Genomic DNA, 26,459 nt, shown 5'->3' with positions numbered 1-26,459 from the left:
TCCTTAGTGCCTTCGATATTTTATGCTATTTCTACCTTCGTTGATTTTTTGGTATATGCATAACCATCTTATACCTGCTGAGAGGGCCTGATCATTCTAAAAGTATACACAAGGGAGTGGTTTAGAGGTTCCACCCCTAGGAAGTACACCTGTACAGGTAAAGCCTCCATTGTTCCATTGATAATTGTTAAGATTTAAATAAAATTATCAAACCTTGTGTGCCCATGTGTGGAGTGTGTGTGAGTGTGTGTGTGTGTGTGTGTGAGAGAGAGAGAGAATGAGAGAGATGTGGGGGCTTGGAGCAGAGGTTGGTGAAGGGTGGGACATAATAATAAACTAAGTGCTTGGTCTATATCAGTTTCCCTGATATAACCTCCTGATTGGCATCTCTTATAGACTGATGCACACTTTACGTATCTTACTGAATCCTCCCAGTCCTGTATGAGGAGAGACCAGCTTTTCTGAAGCAGGCTCTAAGAAGCTAAGTGACTTGTCAAAGAGCTGGGATTTGGAGCCAAGTGCTTTGACTCCAGAGTTCATGTTCTTAACCACTTCATGGTGATGGATAAATAAATACACCTACACCAGGAAGGAATAAATACATCTTATTTCCTAGAGGAAATAAGGATTGGAAGACTAACTTGGAGAGTGTCAATGCTCTTCAGCCAAAACCCCCCAGGAACACATTGCAGATAAATTAATTGGGTTAGAGTTGACCAAAGGGTACAAAATTTCAGTTGGAGGAATAAATTCAAGAGCTCTATTTTGAAAAAAATTGGGATTGTGACTAGTTGCAATTGTTGCAGTCAGTGAGAACACACCGTGGGGGATCCATGAAGCAACTCAGTAGAAGGAAGTTAGAATTATTACAGCATTTGGGCTTTGGTTGGGTCATTTGGGGAGGGTCCAAGAAAGGGTTTGCTCTGTTGGATATTATCAGAAAGCAGGGGCAAGTCCATGGTTGTTTATTTCAATAAGTTTTATTTGTAGGGAGGGAGACTAGCAAGAGAATAAAGCTGTAATTGGGAAGACATAGCAGTCACTAATTTTAGCCAAGAAAGCAGGTGTTTGGTATTTTGTGGGTGGCACAGTGACCTTGTTTTTGTCTATGCATAGACAAAATTATGCAGTGGCCTTGGCTTGCCTCATTTTATCATGGTCTCAGAGTGACCCTATGAGGCTGGTATTCTGTGAGATTGTTTATGTCTAACAGGAGAATAGTTGAGCCTAGTTGTGAGTGCCTCACCAGCATCTGTTGCTCTGTAGTTCTTTTTCAAGAGGAACTCAGGGTAGAAACCACTAGAAAGTAGGGCATGACAGTACCATTTCTCCAAACTCCAGGATTTGGCTATTTGTGTCTTTAACAATGTGGAGTGGGGGTGTGTGCTGGGGGAAGGGTTGGTTGGAGAAGGGTATGGGATCTCTGTTTCTCAGCAAGGCTGCCATTCTCTACAATGTTTCTGGATCCCTTTACGGGATCTGGCCACTTGAGCCTTATAATACAGTAAGTAGCAAACTCAGTAGTCTATAGCTACCCTCCTTTGGGGTTCTTCTTTGATTCAGTCTCACTTATACAGGCTGAGAAGGATCTGGAAGAGACACTAGAGGAAATAATAGACCCAGAAGGAGAAAGGAAATTGTTCCATCAATAGAAATGAGAAACCAGCTTAGTTTCTAATTCCTCAACCACAACACAGGTTGTCAGATTGGTTGGGGTGGGGGTGTGAGATTGAGAGGAGATTAGATTTTCTAGTTCACATGACTAGTATTCCTTTTATGGGTAGCCAGAAAATATCTGATCTTCTGTTTAAAATAGAAGCAGTTCCTGTTTATTCCAGCTGATGTAGAGAAAGAAAAGCTACAAGGCTGACAAGTAGGAGCAGTGGGCTTTTAAAAATTAAATGACAGACTGTTTGCCTGCCAGGAGCCTGTGGAGCAATCTAGGGAGGGAAATGGCCAGCCAAGAGAGCATGATGACCTGCCTGGCGTTGCAATCAAGTAAAACTTACCCAAATTAGCCTGACACATTTTTGGTGTTAGTAATTATTCTTTGCCCACCTGATAAGCAGGTGTTGAAGAGGGAAGTTTCATAAGATAGTTGTGTCTGGGCCTGTCTCACACTCAGCAAGCTGCCAGATCCCTAGAGCCAAGCCGCCTGGTTCCCCTTTGCCTCCCTGGTTTGCTGGGGCTGGGGCTGGGGCTGAGCCTGGGCCTGCCTGAGCATTGGCTTGGGGCCACTTCCAGTCCCTGGAGCCAGAAGGAAGAGGGGCAAGGCTGGGCCTCCGGGGAAGGTGGAGGGACATGGGAGCAGGAACTGGGCAGAATAGAAACTGTCCTGAGGTTTAAACAGGAGAGCCCTATAGAGGGAAGTGCAGGAGTCCTGAATGGCCAGACTCTGCAGGGTGATCCTCAGACCTCGTTTCTGTCTTAGCTGAAAGGTGTGTCCTCCTCAAGTGTTGGAGCCCCAGGACATAGTGGGTGCCTGTGTTTAGGACCTTATTTGGTTTTGGTAGGAGCAGAGCCTGCCCCCATTTATAGTGGACTTTGCACCTTCTGTAAAGGAGGCTGAGGCTCCAGGAAGGAAACTAGCTGGAGAAGGGGCAGGGGGCAGTAGCTCACTGAAGGCCCTTTCTCTTTTAGTTATTGCTTGGTAAGGAAGTCAGGGGATAAGATTTAAGGAATAGTAGGTGGGCCATCTTGTCCCGCAATGGCTCTTTCATGCTCCCACTGCTGTGCTGGATTCCACCAACTAGAGATCAGCCTCAGTTATCAAGAAAACGTCATAGAGATTGAGAGTGGAGTTGAGTTGTCACCCACTCCTTAGTATGAATTGGTTTCCAAAAAGACCTTCCCCTAACCTAGCCGAGATCTAATCATAAGAAGGGAATTTTGCTACTTGGGTGGCTGAGGCAGGAGAATAGCTTGAACCTGGGAGGTGGAGGTTGCAGTGAGCCGAGATCGTGCCATTGCTCTCCAGCCTGGGCAACAAGAGTTAAACTCTGTCTCAAAAAAAAAAAAAAAAAAAAAAAAAAAAAAGGAGGGAGGCGGGGAATTTTGCATGTAGAGAGAATTTTGGAGCATGAACCCCTGGAAGGGAAGTAGGAGTGGGTTTGGGGCAGGAATTGCTCAGGTAGTCGGGAGGTGAGGGCACTGGAAAGCCCAGTGAGTGGTGGAGGCAAAAGGCACCAGAACACACAGGAGAGAGTGTGCGGAGGAAAATGAGAGCACGGCTGTTTCAAAGCTTTGCCCAGAGGAAGCTCCTTCCCTGTCCTCCTGTCTTCTAAAGGACCACAGAGAGAACCTTCTCAGCCAAGCACAGGTGTCATTTATCTCGATATCCCATGATCTTCATTCAGTAGAGACAAGGCAGGCCAAGGAGAGGTGAACTGGCTGTGTTGTCAGGACATGGACATTTGGTTCCCTCTCCTGGGAATCAGGCATCAGGCTCCTGCGCCAGCTTTACAACCGAGGCAAGTCCCCTCCAATCCTCCTTGTCTTTCCCCTACCCCCGCGCTCAGCCTCACTCACAGGTACCTGGTGGGGGCATGGGATGGGGGTGCTGCCTGCGTCTGAGTCAGCTGGGAGCAGGACGCCAAAGTGACAGGTATGTTCTTCGTGAAGGACCCACAGTTCTGCAGTTAGCATTGGCGAGGTTTCCACTGCTTTCAATTGCATGAGGTAAATGATTTGAAGAGCATTAGTCTCATCACTGCTTCTGGGGTAAGTGTAGCAGGAGCAAAAAGTAAAAGTGAGCGTAGAAGTTCCCACCGTTTAACTGTAAGGCAGGGTTTGCCAGCATCCAGCAGGAAGCCATACCCTGTGTCTGCAGTTTCTGCCTCCTCCACTTTAATTCCCATGCTTTAGGCTTTTCTGTTGGAAAACCCATTTTGTTAGACTCATATATGACATTGGTAAAAATGAAAGTGAACAGATTTTAAAGCTGTCTTTACTTATAAGACCAGACAAATGTTGAGTTATAAGAATTTCCTTCAGGACCACAAATGGAAACATAGTGCAGATGAGAAATATTTTGACAGTAAACAGAAATCCCTGTAAATCACCCCATTCTATTGGCTGGCTTGCTTCTCTCCAGTTTGAAATGGTCTCAAGCTGAGACCATTCAGGGCAAAGACTGAGTAAATATATAACAGGCACCTTGTCTGTCCCCAGAAGTCCCCACGCTTTTTTGTTTGTTTTGAGACAGAGTCTGGCTCTTTCATCCAGGATGGAGTGCAATAGGTATGATCTCAGCTCACTGCAACCTCTGTCTCCCGGTCAAGTGATTCTCCTGCGTTAGCCTGCCAAGTAGCTAGGATTACAGGCACCTGCCATCACACCTGGCTAATTTTTGTATTTTTGTAGAGATGGGGTTTCACCATGTTGGCCAGGCTGGTCTTGAACTCCTGACCTCAGGTGATCTGCCCACCTCGGCCTCCCAAAGTGCTGGGATTACAGGCATGAGCCCCCACGCCCAGCCCACACTTTTAATTAATGGAGAATTGAGGCTACTAAACACATACTTCAAGGTATGAAAGGAAATTTGAACCACTGTTAAGAATTATTCTGGAGAATAAAAGGATCTGAAGGTGGCATCAAGAGAATCACCTATCTCCATACATGGGAGCTACTCAAGAAAGAAATGCAAAAGGTATATTTCAATAATCTTTTCCCAACTTCTCTGTTCCCCTGACAATACTGAGATCAACAGAAGCATTGGAAGGTTTCTTTTAGATAATAGTGAGAGATACAGGCAGATTGCTAGCCAAATACAGCTCTGGGTTACTGTGATAACACAGGTTCCTTCAAATGTATTTATTTTCCCAAATTAAAAATAAGCAGGGATGGAAGTAGTTATTATGCATTTTTCAAATTCTCCTTTCAACAGTCTATATAAATGTTGCAGAATGCTAGACTAGGATGAAAAGTAGGAGTCATGAGAACTGCTGAAGCCTGAGATCCTAAAGGAAGTCCGTACCATCTGACTTGGCAATGTAAGACACACACGTTAGTGTGGGGCACAAACGTGGAATATTAGGAGAGAGCTGGTTCCAGCACCAAATCCAGAGTCACTCGGGGAAGGAGGTATGGTGGCAACACTTTATGCTTAATATTCAATTCTGCTCCAGTAGAACATGGTACCCAGGAGAACCCAAAACTGGAATAGAAAAAAACAAGGAAAAATAAACAAGGGATTGTTTTAGAAACACCTCATTCTTGGAAAAAGTGGATGTTAGGTTCATTCAGGCTTAGGTGACAACAGATTTTTTTGTTTGTTTTTATTTCTTCTAAAAAACAAAAACAAAAACAGGATACATGTACAGAACGTGCAGGTTTGTTACACAGATGTACGTGTGCCATGGTGGTTTGCTGCACCTGTTGACCCATCCTCTAAGTTCCCTTCTCCTCACTCCTCACCCCTCAACAGGCCCTGGTGTGTGTTGTTCCCCTCCCTTTGTCCATGTGTTCTCATTGTTCAACTCCCACTTATGAGAGGGAACATGCAGTGTCTGGTTTCCTGTTCCTGTGTTAGTTTGCTGAGGATGATGACTTCCAGCTTCATCCATGTCCCTGCAAAAACATGATCTCATTCCTTTTTATGGCTGTGTAGTATTCCATAGTGTGCATGGACCACATTTTCTTTATCCAGTCTATTGCTGATGGGCATTTGGGTTGGTTCCATGTCTTTGTTAGAGATCAGATTTTTAAGAGTAATCTCATTATAAGCAACATCACTGGGCCAGATGTGACACCAAATCCATCCTGCTCCAAAGTATCACTTATTACCTGCCACTCAGAAGCAACTTCTGTGTTCCCCACGTTCTGATCCCAGTTCTCATCCTAGATTCCTTGTCTTCTGGGGTTGCCCTTCTCGTCTGTGCTAAACTCTTTTTGCCATCAAGGCCACTTATCCTCCAATGCCTTCCTGTTTCTAGTATGTACCATTTTGGGGTAAGCATTCCTTGCTTCTAGTATTAAACTTCTCCCAGGGAACTTCTATTTTTTCCTAAAATGCTTGTGACCTGGAATGGCTGCCTCTGAAGAATGCCACAGAACTCAAGATATCTGACTTAGGCAAGGGCTGAGTTTTATTTTAGTTTATTTGGGCTCTGTTTTAGATCTGGTACTTACTCCTGGGTAACTTTAGCCAAGTCACTTAAATTTCCTGAGCTTCAGTTTCTACATTTATAAAATAAATATAACATCTCTACCTACCCCAGAGCTAGAGCAGTGAATGAGATAATGAAATAATAACAGGGTCTAATGTTTATTAGAATACCTTATTATGCATCACTCACTATTCTAAGTGTTACCCGTATAACTGAAGTTAATGCTTCCAAAACCCTATGGAGAAACGGAGGCACAGAGAAGTAACTTACCCAAGGTCATAGAACTAGTAGGTGGTGGAGGTGGGATTCAAACCCAAGCAGTCAGCTTCAGAGCTTATCTAGTTAATCACTAAGAAAAAGCCCCTTGCAAGCAACAGTGAAATGGGCATGCTTAAGAGCTCTTATTAAGCACAATTCTTGAGAGCCCCACTGAATTTCTCTGCTCCTTGTAAGACAGGAGACTGGCTACCTGCTTAGCTACTGTTGTGGGGATTTAATATTAAAAATATTTGACATGGTACCTTGTTTATAGCAGGCCCTCAATACATTTAATCATTTAATTCCCTTCCCTTCCCTTCCCTCTTTTGAATTTCAAGAGGGAATTAACTAGATCTAGAGTTTATTTGATACTTGTGGAAAATCAAGGGTTACAACTGGTTTGGAGTTCTAAGATACTCAAAGCCTTTAAACATTATCCCACAGTTCCTGCTAATATGGCACAAATAGAAACTTCACTGTTACCTTTCATTCATTCAACAAATGCTTGAGCCCTTACTACATGCTATGCTTGGCACTGGGGGTACAAAGAACAGCTAGTTCTCAGCTTTTTGCAGTCAAATACATCATCATGGAGAAGTTTCATCATAGAGGTGTGCCCAGGATGTTGTGAGAGCTCCTAACAGGTTGGGTTGAGGGATCATAAAAGACCCCTTGAAGGAGTTGATTTCCCTCTCCTTCCTGCCTCACTCAGTTTATCACCCCCTAAGCTAGCATTTCTTAAAGCATAGTGATATGGTTTGGCTGTGTCCCCACTCAAATCTCATCTTGAATTGTAGCTCCTATAATCCCCACATGTCATGGGAGGGACTTGATGGGAAATAATTGAATCATGCGACCGGGTTTTTTTCTGTGCCGTTCTCGTGACAGGGAATAAGTCTCATGAGATCTGATGGCTTTATAAAGGGCAGTTCCCCTGCACACGCTGTGTTGCCTGCCGTCATGTAAGACATGTCTTTGCTCCTACTTCGCCTTCTGCCATGATTGTGAGTCCTCCCCAGCCATGTGGAACTGTAAGTCTATTAAACCTCTTTTGCTTTATAAATTATGCAGTTTTGGATATTTCTTCATAGCACTATGAAAATGGACTAATACACATAGTAAACACCTGAGGGACAGTTCAGAAGTCCATTATGTAAGGCTATCTGAATAACAATGAGAATTTATTTGCCTTTTTCACTGTTTTCATATTTGCACTGATGGTGTAAATGCAGTGGGAAGTAAAACTCCCGGAGTATTAGCAAGAATCAGGGAAGAGTCACTAAACTTTGTTAGTGATCATTGTGTCTTCACTGCTATGCACTTGCAGTAAAAAAAAAAAATTTAAAAAAACCAGTTTCACTTGAGATTGTCCTCAATGAAGCAGTAAGAACTACTAATTTTATTACATTTTGGCCTTTGAGTACACATCTTTTTAAATATTCTGCATGACAAAAAGGAAGTATTCATTCATAAAACAGTCTGTTGCTTCGTGTAATATGGTTGTCTTAAAAGCACTTGCATGATTGACTTGTGTACTGAACTATTTTTTTTTAAAAAAGGAAACACCACTTTTACTTTAAAAAATGATGAACAGACACACTATGGTTGTTTGGACTTGGACATGTGGCAGACATTTTCTTGAAAATTTACAAAGTGAGTCTGTCACTTCAAGGAAAACAACTGACAATATTCATTGCCAATGATAAATTTGAACTTTCAAGCAAAAATCAGAACCTTGGAAAACTTGTAGTTGTCACCGTGAACTTGATAGCATTCCATTGCTTAAGGTATTTTCCATGTGGCAATATCAATGCCACATGTGATTTTCTGGATATTGCATACATAAATCAGTTAACATTTGGAAGATCTGCATAACACAATGAACTAATATTTTTTCCAAATAAGCAATCTGTGATGTTATAGAATTATAAATGGCTGAAAGATATATGCAAAGTGCAAGACAAACCAATGGAATATATTTTAACATAACAGAGTATGAAAAGCTCATTAACAGAATTTCAGATTCCAAATTGCAACTGATCTTTAAGAAGCTACTACTTGTGGGCTGGGTGCAGTGCTCATGGCCATAATCCCAGTGTTTTGGGAGGCCAGGGTGGGAGGATTGCTTGAGGCCAGGAGTTCAAGACCAACCTAGGCAACAAAGTAAGATCCTGTCTCTACAAGAAATAAAAAAATTAGCCAGGCACAATGGTGTGCACCTGTGGTCCCAGCTACTGGGTGAATATTATTAAAACACTATTTTTTAAATTACATGTCTATATGAAGGATGCATTTTCTTCAGATCATTCAACCTAGGCAACATATTACAACAGATTGAATGAAGGTGCAAATATGAGAATCTAACTGTCTTCTATTTAGCTAGTCATTGAAGAGATTTGCAAAAAAGTCACTATTATAAAATAGTTGTTTTTCCACAAAAATGTGTTGTGATAACTTTTAATGGGCTTATTATTTTAAAATAAATATTTTAAATTTTTCTATGTTAATTTCCAATGGGGTAAATGCCAATAGATATAGGCCACATAGAGAAAAGCTTTCTGGAGTCCTCAATAATTTTTGAGAGTGTAAAGGGGTTCTGAAATCAAAAGTTTGTGACTGCTTCTCTAAGGCAGTGGTTGTCAACCCTGACAGCAGATCATCTGGGGGAAATAAAAGTGCCTTGGCTCAACCCCCAGGTCAACTAAATCGAAGTCTCAGAGGTTGGGATCCAAGCAATTTTTAAAAAAAGTTTCCCCATGGCGTTTTAATGTGTAGCCAGGGCTGAGAACCACCGCTCCAACCTCTTGCTGCATATGCGTCAGATAAAGTGGGCAGTAGGAAAGGATGAATCTGCCAGAGGCAGCTCTTTAGAAGGATCTGGGCATATTAGTATCAGGCAGGGGCCATCTAGATAGGTGACAGTCTTTGATATGTGGATGAAATGAATTAATGAGATCTGGAGACCAGGAGGAGCAGTTCACTAAGAACTCTGGCAAGGGAAAGAGGCTCTCCAGCCCTCTAAAGGCAGCTGCCCATCAGCCGGAAGAAGGAGCTGGTTGGCAGGGCACAGCCTTTCCCTGGTAGGGGAAGTTAACTCCTTGCCTCTCAAGAGAACCCACTGTCCTTCTTCCGGTGCCAGAAGTTTCCTGACTAGCCTTCAGGCCTGAGGTTTTGTTTCTAGACTTTCTAGTGTGGTTGAGGTAACCAGTGGCACTCTCAAGGTCTCTCCCTATGATCATCCTCTCAGATAAAATATGTGCTGGGAAATACTCACAGTCCAGCAGAGAATGGCAAATCCAAACCAGGCAACCCCCCAGGCATGTCGGTTCATTGGACCAGAGATCAGTTCATAGCAGCCCTGAAGGAGTGGGCAATTCCACATTAGTGTGAGAAGAACCAGAAAGCAGAGAAGAGATTGATGGGAAAGCAGGTTCCTATTGGAATCAATGCTACTCAAAATTCTGATTTCACATATCCAGGCTATTTCCACATCTCTGAGGACAGCCAGCTACTAATAGTGTTTTACTAAGGGAACATAAACAATACTGTTGAACAATGATTCCACAACACATTTATTTGTGTCTTTATCACTTAATCTCACTAAAAACTACTGCTATTTTAGCATAACCCTCTTTCTATACTGAACATGTGGACAATAAATTCAAAAATCTTAATTCAATTAGAATTTTTCCCTCCCCAAAGGCTTCATTGGTGATTTATTTGGAGGCAGTTACTTTTTGATTTGTTTGTTTTTGAATAAAAATTCTTCTGTCCATGAAAACCAGAGGTCCCCTGTTGCCATTTTTAATAATCATTAAAGGAACCCCTGCATTATGCTCCCTGAATTCTCACTTGATGTTATATTTCAACATATCTTTACTGGATTCTAGTGAGACCTTGAAGGGTCACAGTGAGCATGCAAAGGAATAATTTTTTTATTCACCAAATCATCCATTCATGCATGCCACAATCCAGTAAGTATTTATACATGGCGCACTCTATCCTAGTCACTGTGCAAAGTTCTGGAGTGATACACACATGTAAGGCTAGAGCTGCCATCTGAGCAGCCTCTACCAAAGCTCTGGGAACCAAAGGGAATGCCTAGGAAATGCAATAACCAGGGCTGGTTCCATGGACCATGCAGCCCTGCCTCTCACCCCATCTTCCACTACCAGAGGAGGTTTCTCTATAAAGCGAATGAGCTTAAGCTTCAGGGCCCCTTACTTGCAAGACCCTTTCAAGGCCCTGTGCCTAATTTTGTATGCATATTTTTATTGTTTTTCCTAAGAAGGATCCTTCCCTATAATTTGTGTGTGAGGGTGGGGGTGGGGGACCCCAGCCACAAAAAATCTAGCTCCATCCTTGTCATCTACTCATCCTTCACTCATTCTGACTTTGTCATACTGATCTCCTTTATGCTCCTTCAAAAAGCTGGGCCTGCTCCCACTTAAGGGCCTTTGCACTCACAGCTCCTTTCATGTAGAACTTTCCTCCCCAATCTTCCAGTGTCTCATTTTCTCACTTAATTCAGACCTCTGCAAATATCATCTCAACAAAGCCTTTCCTGACAGTGACAGAGAAAAAGACTCTTTCTCCATCCTACTCTATATACTCACCCTGCCTTATTTCTGCTCATGGCCTTTTTGGGCCTGGAATTTTATCATGTATTTGTTTGGTAACATGTTTATTTTCTGTCTCCCATGCTAGAAAGCAAGCTCCATGAGGGCAGGGATTTTATGTTGTTCACTGTTGAATTTCTAGAACCTAGAACAAGTGCTTGGCACATAGTAGACACGTAATAAACATTTACAGAATGAATGGAACATTAATGTTTACAATAGTATAATTTGCAACACACTTGATGGTTCACAAAACACTCCCATATCTGCTACTCCTTGGTCCTCCCAACAATCCTGGGAGGTGGTCGTTCATCTAATAATATATATATAAGAGCCCACTTATGCCAGGTGCCAAGTACTGGCTGGGCATTTAGCTGTGGCAAACAGAAATGGGCCTTGCCTTCATGAAGCTCACAGACAGAAGCCCCATTTTTTTCACCATCATTTAGTGCCTTTTCATGATGCTAGTCAATTTAGTGGTACTTTACTTGATCTTCCTTCATTTTATTATAACATTTTTGAGGTATAGTGATCACAATTTGCACATAGCATTTCTGAGTCACATAAACCATAACATAGAATATATATATATTTGCATCTGACATGCTGTGTGAAATTCTAGTTAATTTCTACTATTAACAAGCTTATAGTGACTTCCCTAATTTTGTTAGTCTTCACAGCTATAGCAGCACATTTGTGCATTGTAGATCCTGAAAACCTACAATATGGTTGTCAAAAAGTGAAGCCTGGGCAACACAGTGAGACCTTATCTCTACAAAAAATAAAATTAGCCAGGCCTGGTGGTACATGCCTGTAGTTAGTTGGGAGGCTGAGGTGGAAAGGAGGATCACTCGAGCCCAGGAGCTTGAGGTTGCAATAAGCTGTGATTGCAGCATGGCACTCCAGCTTGGGTGACAGAGTGAGACCCTGTCTCTCAAACAAAACAAAACAAAAACCAGGCTGGGCACGGTGGCTCACTCCTTTAATCCCAGCACTTTGGGAGGCTGAGGTGGGTGGATCACAAGGTCAAGAGATCGAGACCATCCTGGCCAACATGGTGAAACCCCATCTCTACTAAAAATACAAAAATTGGCTGGGTGTGGTTGCGTGCACCTGTAGTCCCAGCTACTTGGGAGGCTGAGGCAGGAGAATCACTTGAACCTGGGAGGTGGAGGTTGCAGTGAGCCGAGATAGCGCCACTGCACTCCAGCCTGGCGACAGAGTGAGACAGGCTCCATCTCAAAAAAAAGAAAAAGAAAAAGAAAAAGAAAAACCATTCACTATTCACTTCTTTATTCACCCATCTATCAAACGTCGGTGCTTGCTTTGTGCCAGGCATTATGCTAAGTACTAAAAATATCAAATCTGTAGAATCAAATAATACATAGTCCTCAAGGAGACTCAGAAAAAATAGACTTGGGAACAAATATAGTTCCAGGTAGTGAATGCAATAATAGAAATAAAGTATACCAGGTCTTGGGGTAGCACCTTTTGCTTGGTGGAAAAGGATGGCAAGAGGGGACTTAGCAAGACCTATGAGTCAGGGAGAATGGTGGTGTGTGGGAATCTGGGAGGCTGGGCTAGGGAGAATCAGAAAGGACTAATAGATAAGAGATTATGTCAAAGGAGCAGAATGAGTGAGGTTGAGAAACAAGGAGCACAGGAAGTCAGGAACAGAGAGAGGAATTTCAGAATTCAGGAATTTGGTGGAGGAGTAGGGCTGAGTGATGATGAATTTGTAGTTGGTAGGTAGTGGAGGTGGAGTTGTTAGAACAGATAAAGCCAGGGAAGTGTAGGGTAGTGGAGGTGGAATTGTTAGAACAGATGAGGCCAGGGAACTGTAAGGGAACGTGTTAGAAGCATTGTCAAAATGGGTGTGGAGGTCCCAAGGTAGAGGAAAATAGTTCATTTGTATCTTTTCCTCAATTTCTCATCTATCTAAACTTGAGAAAAGCTTCAGGTTTGTCCTCATAACTAAAATACTATATGTGCTAGGGAAAAAGGTATAACTATGAAATAAACTGGTTATCTGAAGACAAATGTCCTATTTTTATCCCTTTCAAAGAGGTAATACAGTTTGTACACAATTACAATCCAATCAAGATTTGTTTGCATGAGCAGTTCCAGTGTTGAAATATCAAAAGCCTTTTATAGTCCTGAGAATAATTATATTGCACACCTTGATTATAAGCAGCAAATTTAATTTTTAATAACAGTCTGAATATAATTGATTAAAACAATGCCAGACAATGTTGCAGTAAAGCTCAATGAGGGTTGCTTTGGACACTGCTGCAAAATAATCTAGAACACTCCCATGCCCTTTTCTGGAATAATGCATCCAGTTCTAGTCCAGGCACCCTGTCAGCAACAGTGCCATGTCCCTCAATCTGAACATGCAGTTTGTACTGCTCCCAAACAAAACAGCCTGACATTTCTCAATTATTTAATGAGCTGGTACACAACTAGCTTTCCTTAAAGAGGTAACTCCCTGAGCAGAGCACAGCGTTTCAGTGTACAGGGTCAGCAGATGCTGACTTCAAGTACCTGGAGGTTCTCATCAGGGCTTTTGGGGAATATTAACAAGTCTTCACTGGCTTAGCGTCTGTGCTTGAAGCCAGAAAACTCATGTTTCAAAAGCCAGAGAGTTTTTTGAAAAGACGGACATTTACTAGTTGTGTGACCTCAGCAAGGTATTTATTAGTATCTCTATGTCTAAGTTCTTCGTTTGTAAAACAGGGATCCTACTGGCACCTACTACTGAGCATTAAAGGAGATAGTGTATGTGTGGCACTGGAAACAGTGTTTGGCATTTAGTAAGTACACAATAAATGTTAGTTTTCATGATCGTAATCACATTATCCTCATCAGCCTGGAAACTTTTTCAAAAACTATCTGTATGTAAACTACCTTCCATCCAAATCACCAACCTAATGTTTATTAAGACTGTCCTACTTTACCATTGAATAAGGAATGTGGATGTGTAATTACTACATTTATCCTCAGCAATAGTCATTGCTTTAGAATTGGCAAAACATTCTTTTTGCACATCATCCCTTCCAATTTACATTTTGCAAAACTAGAGCAAAACTTTGTTTAATGTAAATATTTCTTGACATACCAATTCTATACATTGTGCAAATTGTCTTTATTTAAACAAAGTTGGGTTCTGCTATTGCAATTCTCATGTTTTGTTAATTTTATTAAAATGTAAATTTGCCCCTATCAGTCCTGGTTTAGCATTTGCAGTTTATTAACAGAGAAGGAAATAGTTAACATGAGTTTTAGGGAAAAGAATGTAGAATTCCTTACTGAAAGACTATTTCCTACAATTGACCAATATTTTTCTCATAAAGAGCAGCAGAACCTCCTGGGAAGTCTTGGGAGGAGAGAGAACTCACCTGATTGTGATAAAAACCAGGCACGCCTAGTTTACAAGCCTCCAGGTTGAGAGGTTCTTTAAGATTGTTCATAACACAGCATTGACGAGGCCAGGGATAGTCAGCATCATTATTCTCAGTCCGGAAGGCAGATGTGTATTTTTGCCAGTCTGATGGACCATTTACGCCACAGCAATTGTCCTGTCAGCAGATGAGAGATACAAAATTCTCTTTCGTGGTCCCTACTAGAGCCATTAATGTAGCAACTGAAATTTTATAGAGAAAGAAGATACGGAAAGTGTACCATATCTTACATTTACTAAGAAATCCCCAAATGACAGCTGAAGGTATTGATAACTTACAACTTACATTTTACAGTTTGTAAAAGAATTTTTACACTTACTACTTTACTAGTCATTAGTGAACCCTGTAGCCATTGACATGTTACTTAAACTCTCTAAGCCTCAGTTTCCTTAACTGTAAAATTGGAATATAGTACCTATTCATAGAGTTTTTTTAAGGATTAAATGAGTTAATATACTTAATGTGCTCAATACAGTGCCTGGCTTATGGTAAACTCTTAATAAATGTTAATTATGATTGATACTGTACTAATATATTGATATAACAATGTGAGAGAGGAATAATTATTCTGATATATCAGAGCAAATTGAGAATCATAAAATTAAAGATTATATAAAAGCAAATTGAGAATCATAAAATTAAAAATTTTAGTGGTGAAGTTATGAGTAATTGTTCTTGTTTTGCTTTTCTATACATTTAAACATTTTTTAGAGTAATTAGGTATTATTTTTATAATGGGAGAAAATAAAGTGAAAAAAATAACCTGGTGGCACAGAGCTATGTCTCCACATAGAGAAGGGAGACCAATTAATACATCCCTTACACTCTGGATAGAATTGAGAATAGAGGACAAAACACAATTCATATAGCTTTCCTTCTTTATTATCAATTCTGCTAAAATCCTTCAAAAGGGAGGAAGTTAAAACCATGGGTATCTTGGAACTTTTAGAATGAATGTATTCAAGTAAACTTGATGATAAACCAACCATCTTTAAAGGATATACAATTTTGTCACTATATTATGGGAAATATCTAACCAAGAAAAATAATTATTCTGCATTCTGGGAAAAATGGTTAAGTCTAAGCCAGGCTTATTTCAAACTAGGATTTAGTGGGCACAGAGAAGATTTAAGGGTCCAAAATTGAGCTTTGTAGCACTCCAAGCTTCAGATTTGGGTAAAGAGTGACAATCCAGCAGAGGAGACTAAGCAGGAGTAGTCAGTGAGACAAATGCTGATAAGATGTCAAAGAAGATGAGGACAGAGACTTGGCCATTGGATTTGGCAGGATGGAGGTAATTGGTAATTATGGCCAGGGTTGTTTTTGTTGAGTGGTGAGGCCAGAGGCCAACTGTAGTTGGATGAAAGCAGATGAGAGGGATGAAAATGGGGACCACAAGTGTAGGCGTCTCTTCTGAGATTTGCTGTGGAATAAAACAAAACAGTAGTAGAACAGAATAGTGGGTGAATGTTGGACAAGGGAGTCTTTTTATAAGATAGACAATTTAAGGTGTCCATGTAGGCTGTTGAAAGGGAGAAACTGATGAGGCAGATCAGAGCAGGGAAGACTGTTGGGGCAAAGGAGATGGAATGCAGAACAGAATCAAAAGAGCTGGACAAAGGACAGCCTGTGTGAGATAACAAGAGAGAAGGCAAAGTGCACAGGTGTAGATCAATGTAGATTTGGTGGTAGAAAGATGAGGTGGTTCTTGTCTAATTTCTTCTATATTCTTCAAAACATATGAGGTCGGGTCATCAACTGAGAGGGAGGGTGAGAAGAGGTGTGGCAGGCATGAAGGAAGAACATGTGAAATAGTGACAAGTGAATTTTCTGGGAAAATATACTAGGAAATGTTGTGTGCCCATTTGAGCTCTGTGGTCACAAGTTTAAATTGAAATGATCATGGTTGTGTGACTTTTCTCAGCAATGTTTAGCTCTTAGAGCATAAACGAAGAGTGAGCAAAAAGCTGTATTCTACTCGGTGGGCTTGGTTAGGAAAGAGTGACCAACAGAGAAGGGTAGGGAAGGACTGGCTATGGGGCTGGACCTGAATATGGGTTAGGCAAAGAGGAAAGAGAAAACATGAAAGGGGTGATAGAAAGTTAAAAAGTGGTCAATTAATTGGAGGTCCTAATGGAATAAAATTATTAGAATTGAGATATTAGAATAAATGAAAGAAATGATAGAAATTAATGGTCAGAGAATGGAATGTTCTTAGTGGCACAGTTACTGGTGATGGCATGCTGACTATGGTCATGGAAGAGGGTGGAGGTGGGGAGAAAGACAAAATCTTTGGAATGGGGTAGGACAAGGAATTGTGAGACTAAATGTTGCTGAGTCATCCATGTGGCTGCTGAAGTTTCTAGGTGGGATATCAGGAGTATGACTGAAGAGGTAGACAGTAAGTGAGATATTGAAATCCCTAATGAAGGCAGGAGAACGACTGAGGGTAGGGAGGCTGGTAAGTAATGGCAAGGAGGGATAAGGGGTGATGTAGATCAAGGAAGCAAATAGTATGGCAGCCAAGGGGAGCAAGAAGGACACCTAGCCAATTTCCAGGTCCTATGGTACATGGATATGGGAGGAAAATGAAGGGCTGGTAGCACTCCCAGGAGATAGCCAAATTTCCAATGAAGCAAGAAAAAGATAGTAAAGAGTTCATAGAAGGAGTGGTGGCTATAAGGGAGTTTGCTGATGACAGACTGTAAAAAGTTGGTGGTGGGGTGTGGAGTAGGAGCAGGGGCCAGTAAGAAAGCTGGGTCACATTGGTAGTTATGTAGAGGATAACAATTTGCATACAGAGGGCAATGTGGGGGTGATGATGGATATTCTGGAAGACTTGGACTTTCGATGGCATTGGAGATAAACATGGACATAAACTATGATTGCCAGTTGGAGAAAATTGGGTGATCAAATCAAGATATAGTGCCTGGTCCTTGGCAAGACTAGTTACAGGAGTTGTGAAGAGGTACCCAAAAGGCAAAACAGGCAGTAATTACCACTCGAGTTCACTGTGGGTAGAGAAAATATTTTTCTTTTAATGTAAATGATACCTGAGTTCTAAGAGGGAGAGTATATGATTAACCTAAGTTTCTTGACAAAATCATTCCAACAAATGTAAGCTAATCATCATGGCTTGAAATAAAATATAGGGTCCCACTGAGTCATGTGTATGACACCCACTCCCACCAGTAAATAAAAATGGCATCTCCCCAAGACCGCAGGTCTTACCTGGAGCATGAGCCTGTCCCAGGTTTTGGTGACTCCATTGTTTTTCCACTGGTCGTCATTGTTTGGAGGGCTGTTGTTTTGGTACCTCTCTAGCATCTGCTTCAGGAAGAGGTTGGGTGTGAACTATAGTAGGAAGAGGCAACACAAGAGGGAGAGTTAGCACGCTAATTTTCAAGGAGAGGAAAATATTCTTCTCTGTCTTTTCCTGGTGACACTGAACATTCTCTCCTGGAGCAAAACTGTACTCAGAGGCACCAAGTACAGCTGGCTGAGGTTGGCATAAGTCCCCATGCAGAGAAGAGACTCTCATCTTAAAAGAAATCACTATGAGGCCAGGGGAACACATACTGTAGGGTGGCTTAGGCTAGGGAAACAGAGAATGGGAGAGAAAGAAAGATGTAGAATTGAGAGCAAGTCTTAGCTGAGGTAGAACAGAGATCCTCCCATTGGAAGGCCCATGGCCATGGCAGAGTGGTGAAACCCACAGGGGATTACAAACTTGGGCCCTGGGAGTCAGGCCATCTGGGTTCAGAATTCTTGCTCTTTCAGTTGCCAACTATGTCACTTTAGACAAGTCATTTTACCTTTCTGTCTCATTTTTTTTCCTTTCTCAAATGACCAGAGTGATAATGCCTATTTCATAGATTTATGAGGATTAAGTAAAATGATATATGTATTATTACTGTGCATATTGGATTGCCTGGGCGCATAGTAAGGGGTTAATACATGTTGGTTGTTATAATAATGATAATTCATATTATTTTGCTTTTTGAGGTTGTACTCACAAAGTCTCGTTGTGTTGCTGCTGTGATACAAGATGCCACTTCAAAGGCATATACTATAAACATCAGAATGAAATACTGGAAGGGAAATAAATGAGACAAAAGAATTACATTTACCCATCAAAGAGCGACTTGCCCAAATAATTATGTTTTTTCAGCAAATGTATCATATAATCATGTAATCATTCATGTAGTTATTCAACAAACCCTCATTGACCAGTGGCTTGGATTGAGGCTTGGTGCTAGTCAGCTCAATTCTCTCCTTTTCTCCAGAGAACAAATAGCCATTGAATACAGACCTTCCTCAGTCCAGTTTCCTGAGTTTCTATTTTAACTGGGAAAAACAAGTACAAGAGAATGAACTGGTGTGTATGTGTGCACACACACATGTGAGCATTTACATGCTCATTTACATGTGTGCATTTACATGCATGTGCATGCTCAGTGAGTGGCAAGAGAGTCTTAGTGTATCACATACAGTATAGGGCCTCATAAATCCCCTTTAATTTTGGAATTTTGGAGAAATTTTCTTTACAATTTGCTGAAAATTTAGAATCACAGAGTTCAGAAAAAGATGAACTGGATAATGTTGAACATCTAGGGTCTTTCCTAACAAGCATCCAGTCTCATCAGAGGAGAGGCAGGCTCCAAGTGCACAGCATTTGTGGGTGTTCTTTCACACGCACCCACACTCAAAGTACATTGGTTCAGTTGAGTGAAATGGCATTTGCTGTGTGTGGTAGTGGTGGTGTGTGTGCATGAGCATGGGCACATGGGTGCGTGGGCACATGGGTGCATGTGCACGTGATGCCTCCACATGACAGTGATGCTATTTCTGGCTGGAAAATATCTGAACAGCAAATGACCTCTGAATCTGGGATGGGGACTGTTTGCAAGAGTTCCAGCTTTGCCTTCCCCAGCCTTGCACACACTCTTGGGAGAAGGGGCACTGTGGTCAGTGTCAGCAGGGTAGGCAGGGAAAACTGTCGTCCTCTTTGGGTATGGGAGGCTCTCCGAGCAGGACCCTCTGTTGCCCTCACTACTCAGCCCAGAATAAAGCTCTGGCTACAGTCAACAGCAGGAGCACCTTCAGAGGCCCCAGAACATTTTTTTCCTGTGTTAGCTGCTGCCTTGCTCCTTGCCAAGAGCTTTGCTGGCTCCTGGTAAAGACGCTCCAGAAAGGAGGTATGCAGTGAGGTGTTTCCTCCTTTAGCCCCTTTGCCTCCCCAGCTCAGTTCTCCTGGTTGTCAGGCATGCACATGGCTGGCCCAAAGTGAGGCTGGGATGCAAGTGAATTTGTCTTTAGGAACACCTGTGTCTCCTCTCCCTTTTTCCTGTATTCCTTTCCCCACCCACCAAAAGTGGGTACTTTTGCCCTGGAACTTACGCACACTAAGGAACCAGAGAATGTAAATGTTCTGTAATCCGTTGGAACCAGGACAGTGGTTAGTTAAAAGGAAGAGTAAACTAACAAGCACCTTACATTGCTGGACTCATTCTATAAAGGGGGAACTGAGGTCCTGCAGCATTTGAATAAAAGGGTTATTTCAGGGGTGGGGGATTGGAGGCGTGTTCCATAATAGTGTGAAACTGCTGCCCTAAGTATTAGGGCAGAAAGTAGGGGTCCACGTCTGAAACAGGTTTCTCAGCTCTGCTGCCTGCAAATTTGCTTTCATCTGCAAAGGCAGGGCATGGTCTTGCTGTCTGTGGTTTGGGGCAGAAGCCTCTCCTTGATGTACAGAGTTAAAGCCCCCACAGGCAGGTATGAGCTGAAGGCTCACTCTACAGTGGTGCTTATCAAGGTTTTTTGGGGTCCCTGAAAAGCAGATTGGATGATAATGTGGGGAGTATAGGCTATGATACAGAATCATCAATCTTGAGCTCAAAAATCTTTGAAAGCTTATACTTTCTTTTAAAAATGTGTGCATATTTTGTATTTTATATCGTAATATATTAATGCCTAATTAATATCAAAATGTTTTAAACAACTTATTGCCAAGAGAAAAAAATCTAATGAATGAATTCTCACTGTGTCTCTCCTTTGGCCTATATAGCTCCTAGCTGTACCTACTGGGTGTATGCAGACACCAGCTGTAGAGGCACAATATGGAAAATACTCATTAGGTCACCCCCAGGTGTCTCCCCTTTGGCTTCTCTGTACTGGAGCCTTCTGGGCTTGCAATAGTGGAGGGCATCTCTGCCTCCATGTGGACCATTTCACTGCAGGGAAAGTCTTCCCCTCCTCACCCCTTATCTGGTACTTCCTGCTCCCCCACTGAAAGCCAAAGCATTGCTCAGTGAAGAAGAAATAATCCATTACAATTGGCTCAGGGAGACAACTCCAGAGAATTTTGAGGTCTTACCGCCAGAAGAATTTTCCTGCTGGACTTCATGATGCCTACAATGCCTAGAACAGACAGGCAGAAGAGGCAGATGCCCACAAATATGCCGATCCAGGCAGCCCCATAGATGTCATCGTTGTCGGTGGCTTCAAGCAGTGGGTAGAGGCTGTGTTGGTCAGATACAAAGAAGATGCACTCCGCAGTCAGGGCAATGCCGCAACACTGGGGGCAAATGAAAGGTGGGCTCCATCAGGAGTGCAGCTTTGGGAAAGGGGGTGGAGGGTGGGGAAGGTAAGAGTGACTGGCTCCCTTTCCTGCACAGGCTTTATGCAACTAATCTAAACTCCCCATTGCCAGGAAATCAAACAACTACTTCTATCCTACTAACTGGTTGCATACATCCCTTCACATGTTATTCTGTCTATTTAGAAACAGACCCACACAATTTCAGACTATCCACAATGTCCTTGGGGCATGAATCACTCAAACAATGCTTTCTGGTATGAGAATGATCTCCCCCTGCCCCCATGTCATGACCCACATTTCTGGGTTGTAATATTTGAGCTGGTCCTGGTCATATTTATCAATGACAGCTGAGAGGAACCTTGCTGCTTATCTTTGCCAACACCCACATTTTATAGATGAGGAATCTCAGCCTTGAAAGGTGATGGCCAGAGTCATATGGGGAGTCAGAGGGAGAGCTGGGCCAAGAGCTCTGGACTCCAAAACAAATGTTCTTCTATGCCACCAGACCCACACAGTATGGCCTCTGTATTATTCTTACACCCTGGTACTAGCCTCTGTATGAGGAGAACAAGATGCAAGCATCTGTCCCAAAAAACCTTAACAGCAGAGTCCCATGGAAATCAAACCAAGGTGACATAGAAAAGAAACAGTGAAGTGTGTTCGTAGTCAGAGTGTTTAGACACTGACTATGGTTGACATGACTCCTTTTAGATACTTATATTTTAAAGTTGGGAGGAAAATATCTACTTTTTCAACCATGATCTTTTGACATACAGTTAAATTCTAGCTAGCATATTTACTAACACATTTCTTAAAATGAAGCAAAAATATAGGAAGCCAGTAATCACAGCATTATTTTCCTTTAAACTCTTACTTTTGATTCATCTAGAATTATGATTACAGGAAGAGCAGAATTTCCTGGAAAATAATCATTACTTACACCAATAATCACATTTCCAAAAATCAGCAGGCCCTGGAAGCAACGAACAGTTGAGTTGTCTTTGGCCATCTTCAGGATTTCCCACAAGCTGAAGGCACTGTTGAAAGCATTACCAAATAACTGCTACAGTTTCTGTAACATGAGTAAACCAAGCCATTGCGTATTGCCTCCTTGTTCCCAAAGCATCCAAACCAAAGCCATATAATCTTTTAGCGATGAAGGACATTTGGTTATTGAGCTTAGTAATCACATAACTTTTATAAAGAAGGAAAAGAATATAGCCTTCCAGAGCCTGGTCAGTGCCTTTCAGGAGTTCTTTCAGGCAAGGAGTGTGCAGAATGCATCCTTCTGAGTGGTGGACTGAGCCCTGCAAGGTGGAATGCACAAGGGGTAGACCTGAGATGGTGATTGGGCAGGGCCAAACACACTGAGGGTCCCTGGCATAGCCCTCACTGCCTTTGGCTATGACAAATGGAAACCCAAAGGGTAAACTCATGGCCAGAGGTAGTGGTTGGTTCCCATGTGGACTGTAGGGTGCTTTTAAAAACTATCATTTTCTGACTCTTTTATTATCTTCAAAGAAATAGTTGGCAAATAAAAAAGTGCCCCGTTGTATATGAGGGTAAGTGAAAACGGGGACTAGAATTTACTTCCTTCTGCCAGGTGTGTGCCACTCTACCAGGTGCTTTGCATGCACGCATCTAATTCTCATAACCCAGTTCGGTAGAAAAAGAAGAAAGGCAAGGAGGCTCCATTTTGCAGATGAGGAAACTAAAGCTTAAATTTGTAAATTAAGTTCCCTGGGGTCACACAACCAGTAAGTGGCAGAGCTAGGCTAGAGACCTTGGTGTGTGTGACTCCAGAGTCCACGTGCTTCCCCACAGCCCACAGTGACTCCCAGAAACTATGTATAGACTTTGGTGCCATACACAGCTGAACATGGGTCTTTCACCTCCCCAAGGATTTTCTGGAAGGAACACAAAGGTAAGTGTGTGGGTCAATCACTTGGGCTTCTGCACTTGAAGCACCTTGAGAAAAGCCATCTACAGCTCTCAACATTTAATTAATCAATTCATGCATTCCTGCTGTAAATAAAAAATGTATTAAATGGTTCAATATGCATTCTGAGGCATACAAAGATATGTAAGGGAGATTATTGTATTCTAGGATTTTTTGCGTTAGTAGGGAAACTAAGATGCATTCCCACACAATTATACTACATGTAGTGAGATGAAATATTGTGAGAGTCCTGAGGCGGGAAGACGTAAGTCTTGCAGGATGTGTATGGTTTGATATGTAGAGTAGAGGTGGATATGTGTGGGAGTGAGGTGGGGGTGGGTGACATTCCAGGTAAAGAGAAAGGAAAAGTTAGGGAGTAGAGACAGAAGAGCAAGGTGCCCACAAGATAGCAAACCAGTCAATTTGGCCAAAGTCCTAGTTTTGTAGGGTAGTAGTGGGAGGCAAACCTTCTATTTGTCTCAAGCCTTGCTAAATTTTAACCTCATTGTTACACTGTAAGTATTAACAACCTTCCAAGTAAGTTTAGACATCTCTAAATGTTTTCCTTTATCTGTTTACCTGGGTAGCTGTGACAAGTTCAGTTAAAATTTATGAGCATTTTTAGCTCAGAATTTGGCACACAGTGGGTACTCAATTCATGTTTGCTGGAGAAATGGAAGAATCTGGGCCATTGCGTCTCTGTGTAGTTTCTGCTTAGAAATGCCATTCATTTCTTTCTGCTTAGAAATTTCATTCATTCTTTCCAGTTATTGTTGCGTGTTAGACTGCACAAACCCCCCCAAGGGGGAAACTTACTCATGTAGCTGGTTGAGTCACATTGTAAAGTTCATTACTGGTATGTACAGACATTATTCCTGACCAGTTGGGTTAGTATCTAAACTAGAGACAAAAGTAAATAGACTGTGAAAGGTAGGAGTTCAGATAACAGAAGCATAGAGAGGAAAGGGCAGAAATCAGTAGAGGCCAAATTCAGCACCGATATCAACTCGTACTGATTATGTACTGTGTGAAATAAGACAATTTCTTCTTTCAAGAAGTTTATTTTTATTATTATTATTATTATTATTTGAGACAGAGTCTTGCTCTGTTGCCCAGGCTGCAGTGCAGTGGCACGATCTTGGCTCACTGCAACCTCTGCCTCTCAGGTTCAAGCTATTGTCCTGCTTCAGCCTCCCTAGTAGCTGGGACTACAGGTGCCCACCGCCACACCTGGCTTTTTTTTTTTTTGGTATTTTTAGTAGAGATGGGGTTTCACCATATTGGCCAGGCTGGTCTCGAACTCCTGACCTTGTGATCTTCCTGCCTTGGCCTCCTAAAGTGCTGGGATTACAGGCGTGAGCCACTGCGCCTGGCCTCAAGGAGTTTAAAGTGCAATTACAGCGTGGGTTCAAAGGAAAAATGACCGTGCACATCAAGGGGACAAGGAGGGCTGTGGAGAAAGACAGAGGCACCGCTGAGGGGCTTTATTGGTCCAGAAAGGAACTGCAGGGGCCCCGATCAAGGGAGGTGGCCTGGGTGACCCAATTATGCCCCGTGACATACAGACTTTTCCAGAGATGACTCTGCCACACAGAGTTTAGACAAAGGGGAAAGAGCAAATGAATATTCTATGGGAGAATTGCAGGAGTCACAATTAGGGTGGAAAACGCAGATAAAAGTGGGAGAAAAGAAGGAAGGTAGAAACTTGCTCTGAGCAAAAAGAAAAGCATAAATTGAAGAAACCTAGGCAAGGACATGACAGAAAATGCCAGGGAGGCAGCCCAGCTGCGGGTTGGTTATTGGAAGGTGGTGATATATCAGTAGGCAAGATATTCTGAATTTTCTGGCCACTAAAATGTTCTCCTTTTTCACTATGCATTCTCTTCTTCTCCCTTAGGCCTTTGGTATCAATGGCACATGATAATTTAGCTACTCCTGTCTTCCAAGATAAGGAAATAGTGATGAAAACTGCCATTTATTGGGCACTTACAATGCTCTGGGCACTATGTTAGGCATTTGATATTCATCTTCTCAACAGACCTGAGAGATGGGTATTTCAGGTCTGCATTTCCTATTGCTGCTGAAACAAATTACCACGAACTTCGTGGCTTAAAATAACAGAAATGTATCTTACAGTTCTGGAGGGCAGAGGTCTAAAATGAGTCTCACCAGGCTAAAATCAGGGCTATGTTTCTTCTGAAGGATCTAGGGGGAGAAGCTGTTGTCTTGCCATTGTTTGTATAAAGAAAAGGGGCCGGGCATGGTGGTTCATGCCTGTAATCCCAGCACTTTGGGAGGCTGAGGTGGGCAGATCACCTGAGGTGAGGAGTTCGAGACCAGCCTGGCCAACATGGCAAAACCCCATCTCTACTAAAAATACAAAAATTAGCCGAGCATGGTGGCAGGTGCCTGTAATCCCAGCTACTTGGGAGGCTGAGTCAGGAGAATCGCTTGAACCTGGGAGGTGGAGGTTGTGGTGAGCCATGATTGGGCCACTGCACTGGGCAACAGAGCAAAACTCCATCTCCAAAAAAAAAAAATAAATAAATAAAAGGGAAGCTTGGAGAGATTAATTTGCCCAAGGCCACATTGCTAAAAAGTGCAGAAGCTGAGACTGAAACACAGGTCTGCCTGGCGCCAGATCATTTGCTAAACACTCTACAGTTTATAAAGTCTTGCTACATAGCAAATGCTTTCAGTAGAAATAGAAACACCTGGAGTGGAGAGAACAGACACATTTCCCTGCTCAGGAGACTCTACCTTTGCAAAGGTCAGAAACACTAGGCTTTTCTTCACTTACATCTCCAGCTTCTTGTCTCTTTAGCTCCTAGACACGATGCTCATATTTGCATATTTCCCCCAAACTCAGTGCTGTACCCACATGCTTTTCCAGAAAACCTGTCTGGATGTATCAAAAATCTACAGCTCATCCACCTACCCCCAAGACCAGAATTCTTAGAAGTAAAATGTGCAATGTGCAAGTCAATGAGAGGTTAGCATTTCATAGCTTCTACTTGGCCACTTGTATTTTAGACTAGGTTGGTGTCCAGAGGACCTAAAACATTTGCTGCATCCCCCAAATGGCCACAGATGTCAAGAGGGAGCCAAGTGTAGGCTTCCAGTGGCTCACAGCACAGTCTAATATCTGTAGTATAATGGTGACCACACTGGACTTGGCATCAGAATGCCAGAGTTCAAGTCCCAGCTTTGTGCTGTCATTATCATTACTGTGTAAAGTTGGACAATGTTTTCCTTAGTATCTACTTCCTCATTTATAAAATTAGTAGACAATAACTTGTTAGATGGAGTTGCTGTGATCACTAAATGAGATAAAAGATACAAAAGTAATAGGTAAGCACTAAGATTGTTTACACATATAAGAAACTATTAATTATAACCAGAGGATATTTAGGAAGGGCAGGGTATTGGGTTATGATTTTGTTTTATATATCAGTGACCGCAGGGGGATAGAAG

General features: G+C 42.2%; 2 protein-coding genes across 2 annotated transcripts in view; one reads left to right on the top strand and one right to left on the bottom strand.

Moving 5' to 3' along the window:
- Window positions 1-7,369, top strand: part of B4GALT4 (beta-1,4-galactosyltransferase 4) — a 39,205-nt gene extending 31,836 nt beyond the window's left edge. The window contains exon 8 of the mRNA XM_054680930.2: window positions 7,254-7,369. Within this exon, the coding sequence (XP_054536905.1) occupies window positions 7,254-7,260 (7 nt within the window). The 3' untranslated portion in view covers window positions 7,261-7,369. The remainder of the gene's footprint in view (window positions 1-7,253) is intronic.
- Window positions 3,929-26,459, bottom strand: part of UPK1B (uroplakin 1B) — a 31,358-nt gene continuing 8,827 nt past the window's right edge. Inside the window, exons 2-8 of the mRNA XM_526274.7 lie at window positions 21,987-22,083; window positions 20,822-21,022; window positions 18,462-18,536; window positions 17,677-17,799; window positions 14,383-14,562; window positions 9,640-9,723; window positions 3,929-5,155 (exon numbers count right to left, since the gene is read on the bottom strand). Of these exons, the coding sequence (XP_526274.3) occupies window positions 5,105-5,155; window positions 9,640-9,723; window positions 14,383-14,562; window positions 17,677-17,799; window positions 18,462-18,536; window positions 20,822-21,022; window positions 21,987-22,055 (783 nt within the window). The 5' untranslated portion in view covers window positions 22,056-22,083 and the 3' untranslated portion in view covers window positions 3,929-5,104. The remainder of the gene's footprint in view (window positions 5,156-9,639; window positions 9,724-14,382; window positions 14,563-17,676; window positions 17,800-18,461; window positions 18,537-20,821; window positions 21,023-21,986; window positions 22,084-26,459) is intronic.

This window comes from Pan troglodytes, chromosome 2 (assembly GCF_028858775.2).
Source record: "Pan troglodytes isolate AG18354 chromosome 2, NHGRI_mPanTro3-v2.0_pri, whole genome shotgun sequence".
NCBI classification, from domain to species: domain Eukaryota; kingdom Metazoa; phylum Chordata; class Mammalia; order Primates; family Hominidae; genus Pan; species Pan troglodytes.
The sequence above is the reverse complement of the archived record's forward strand: the minus strand, read 5'-3'. Positions and strand labels throughout refer to the sequence as shown.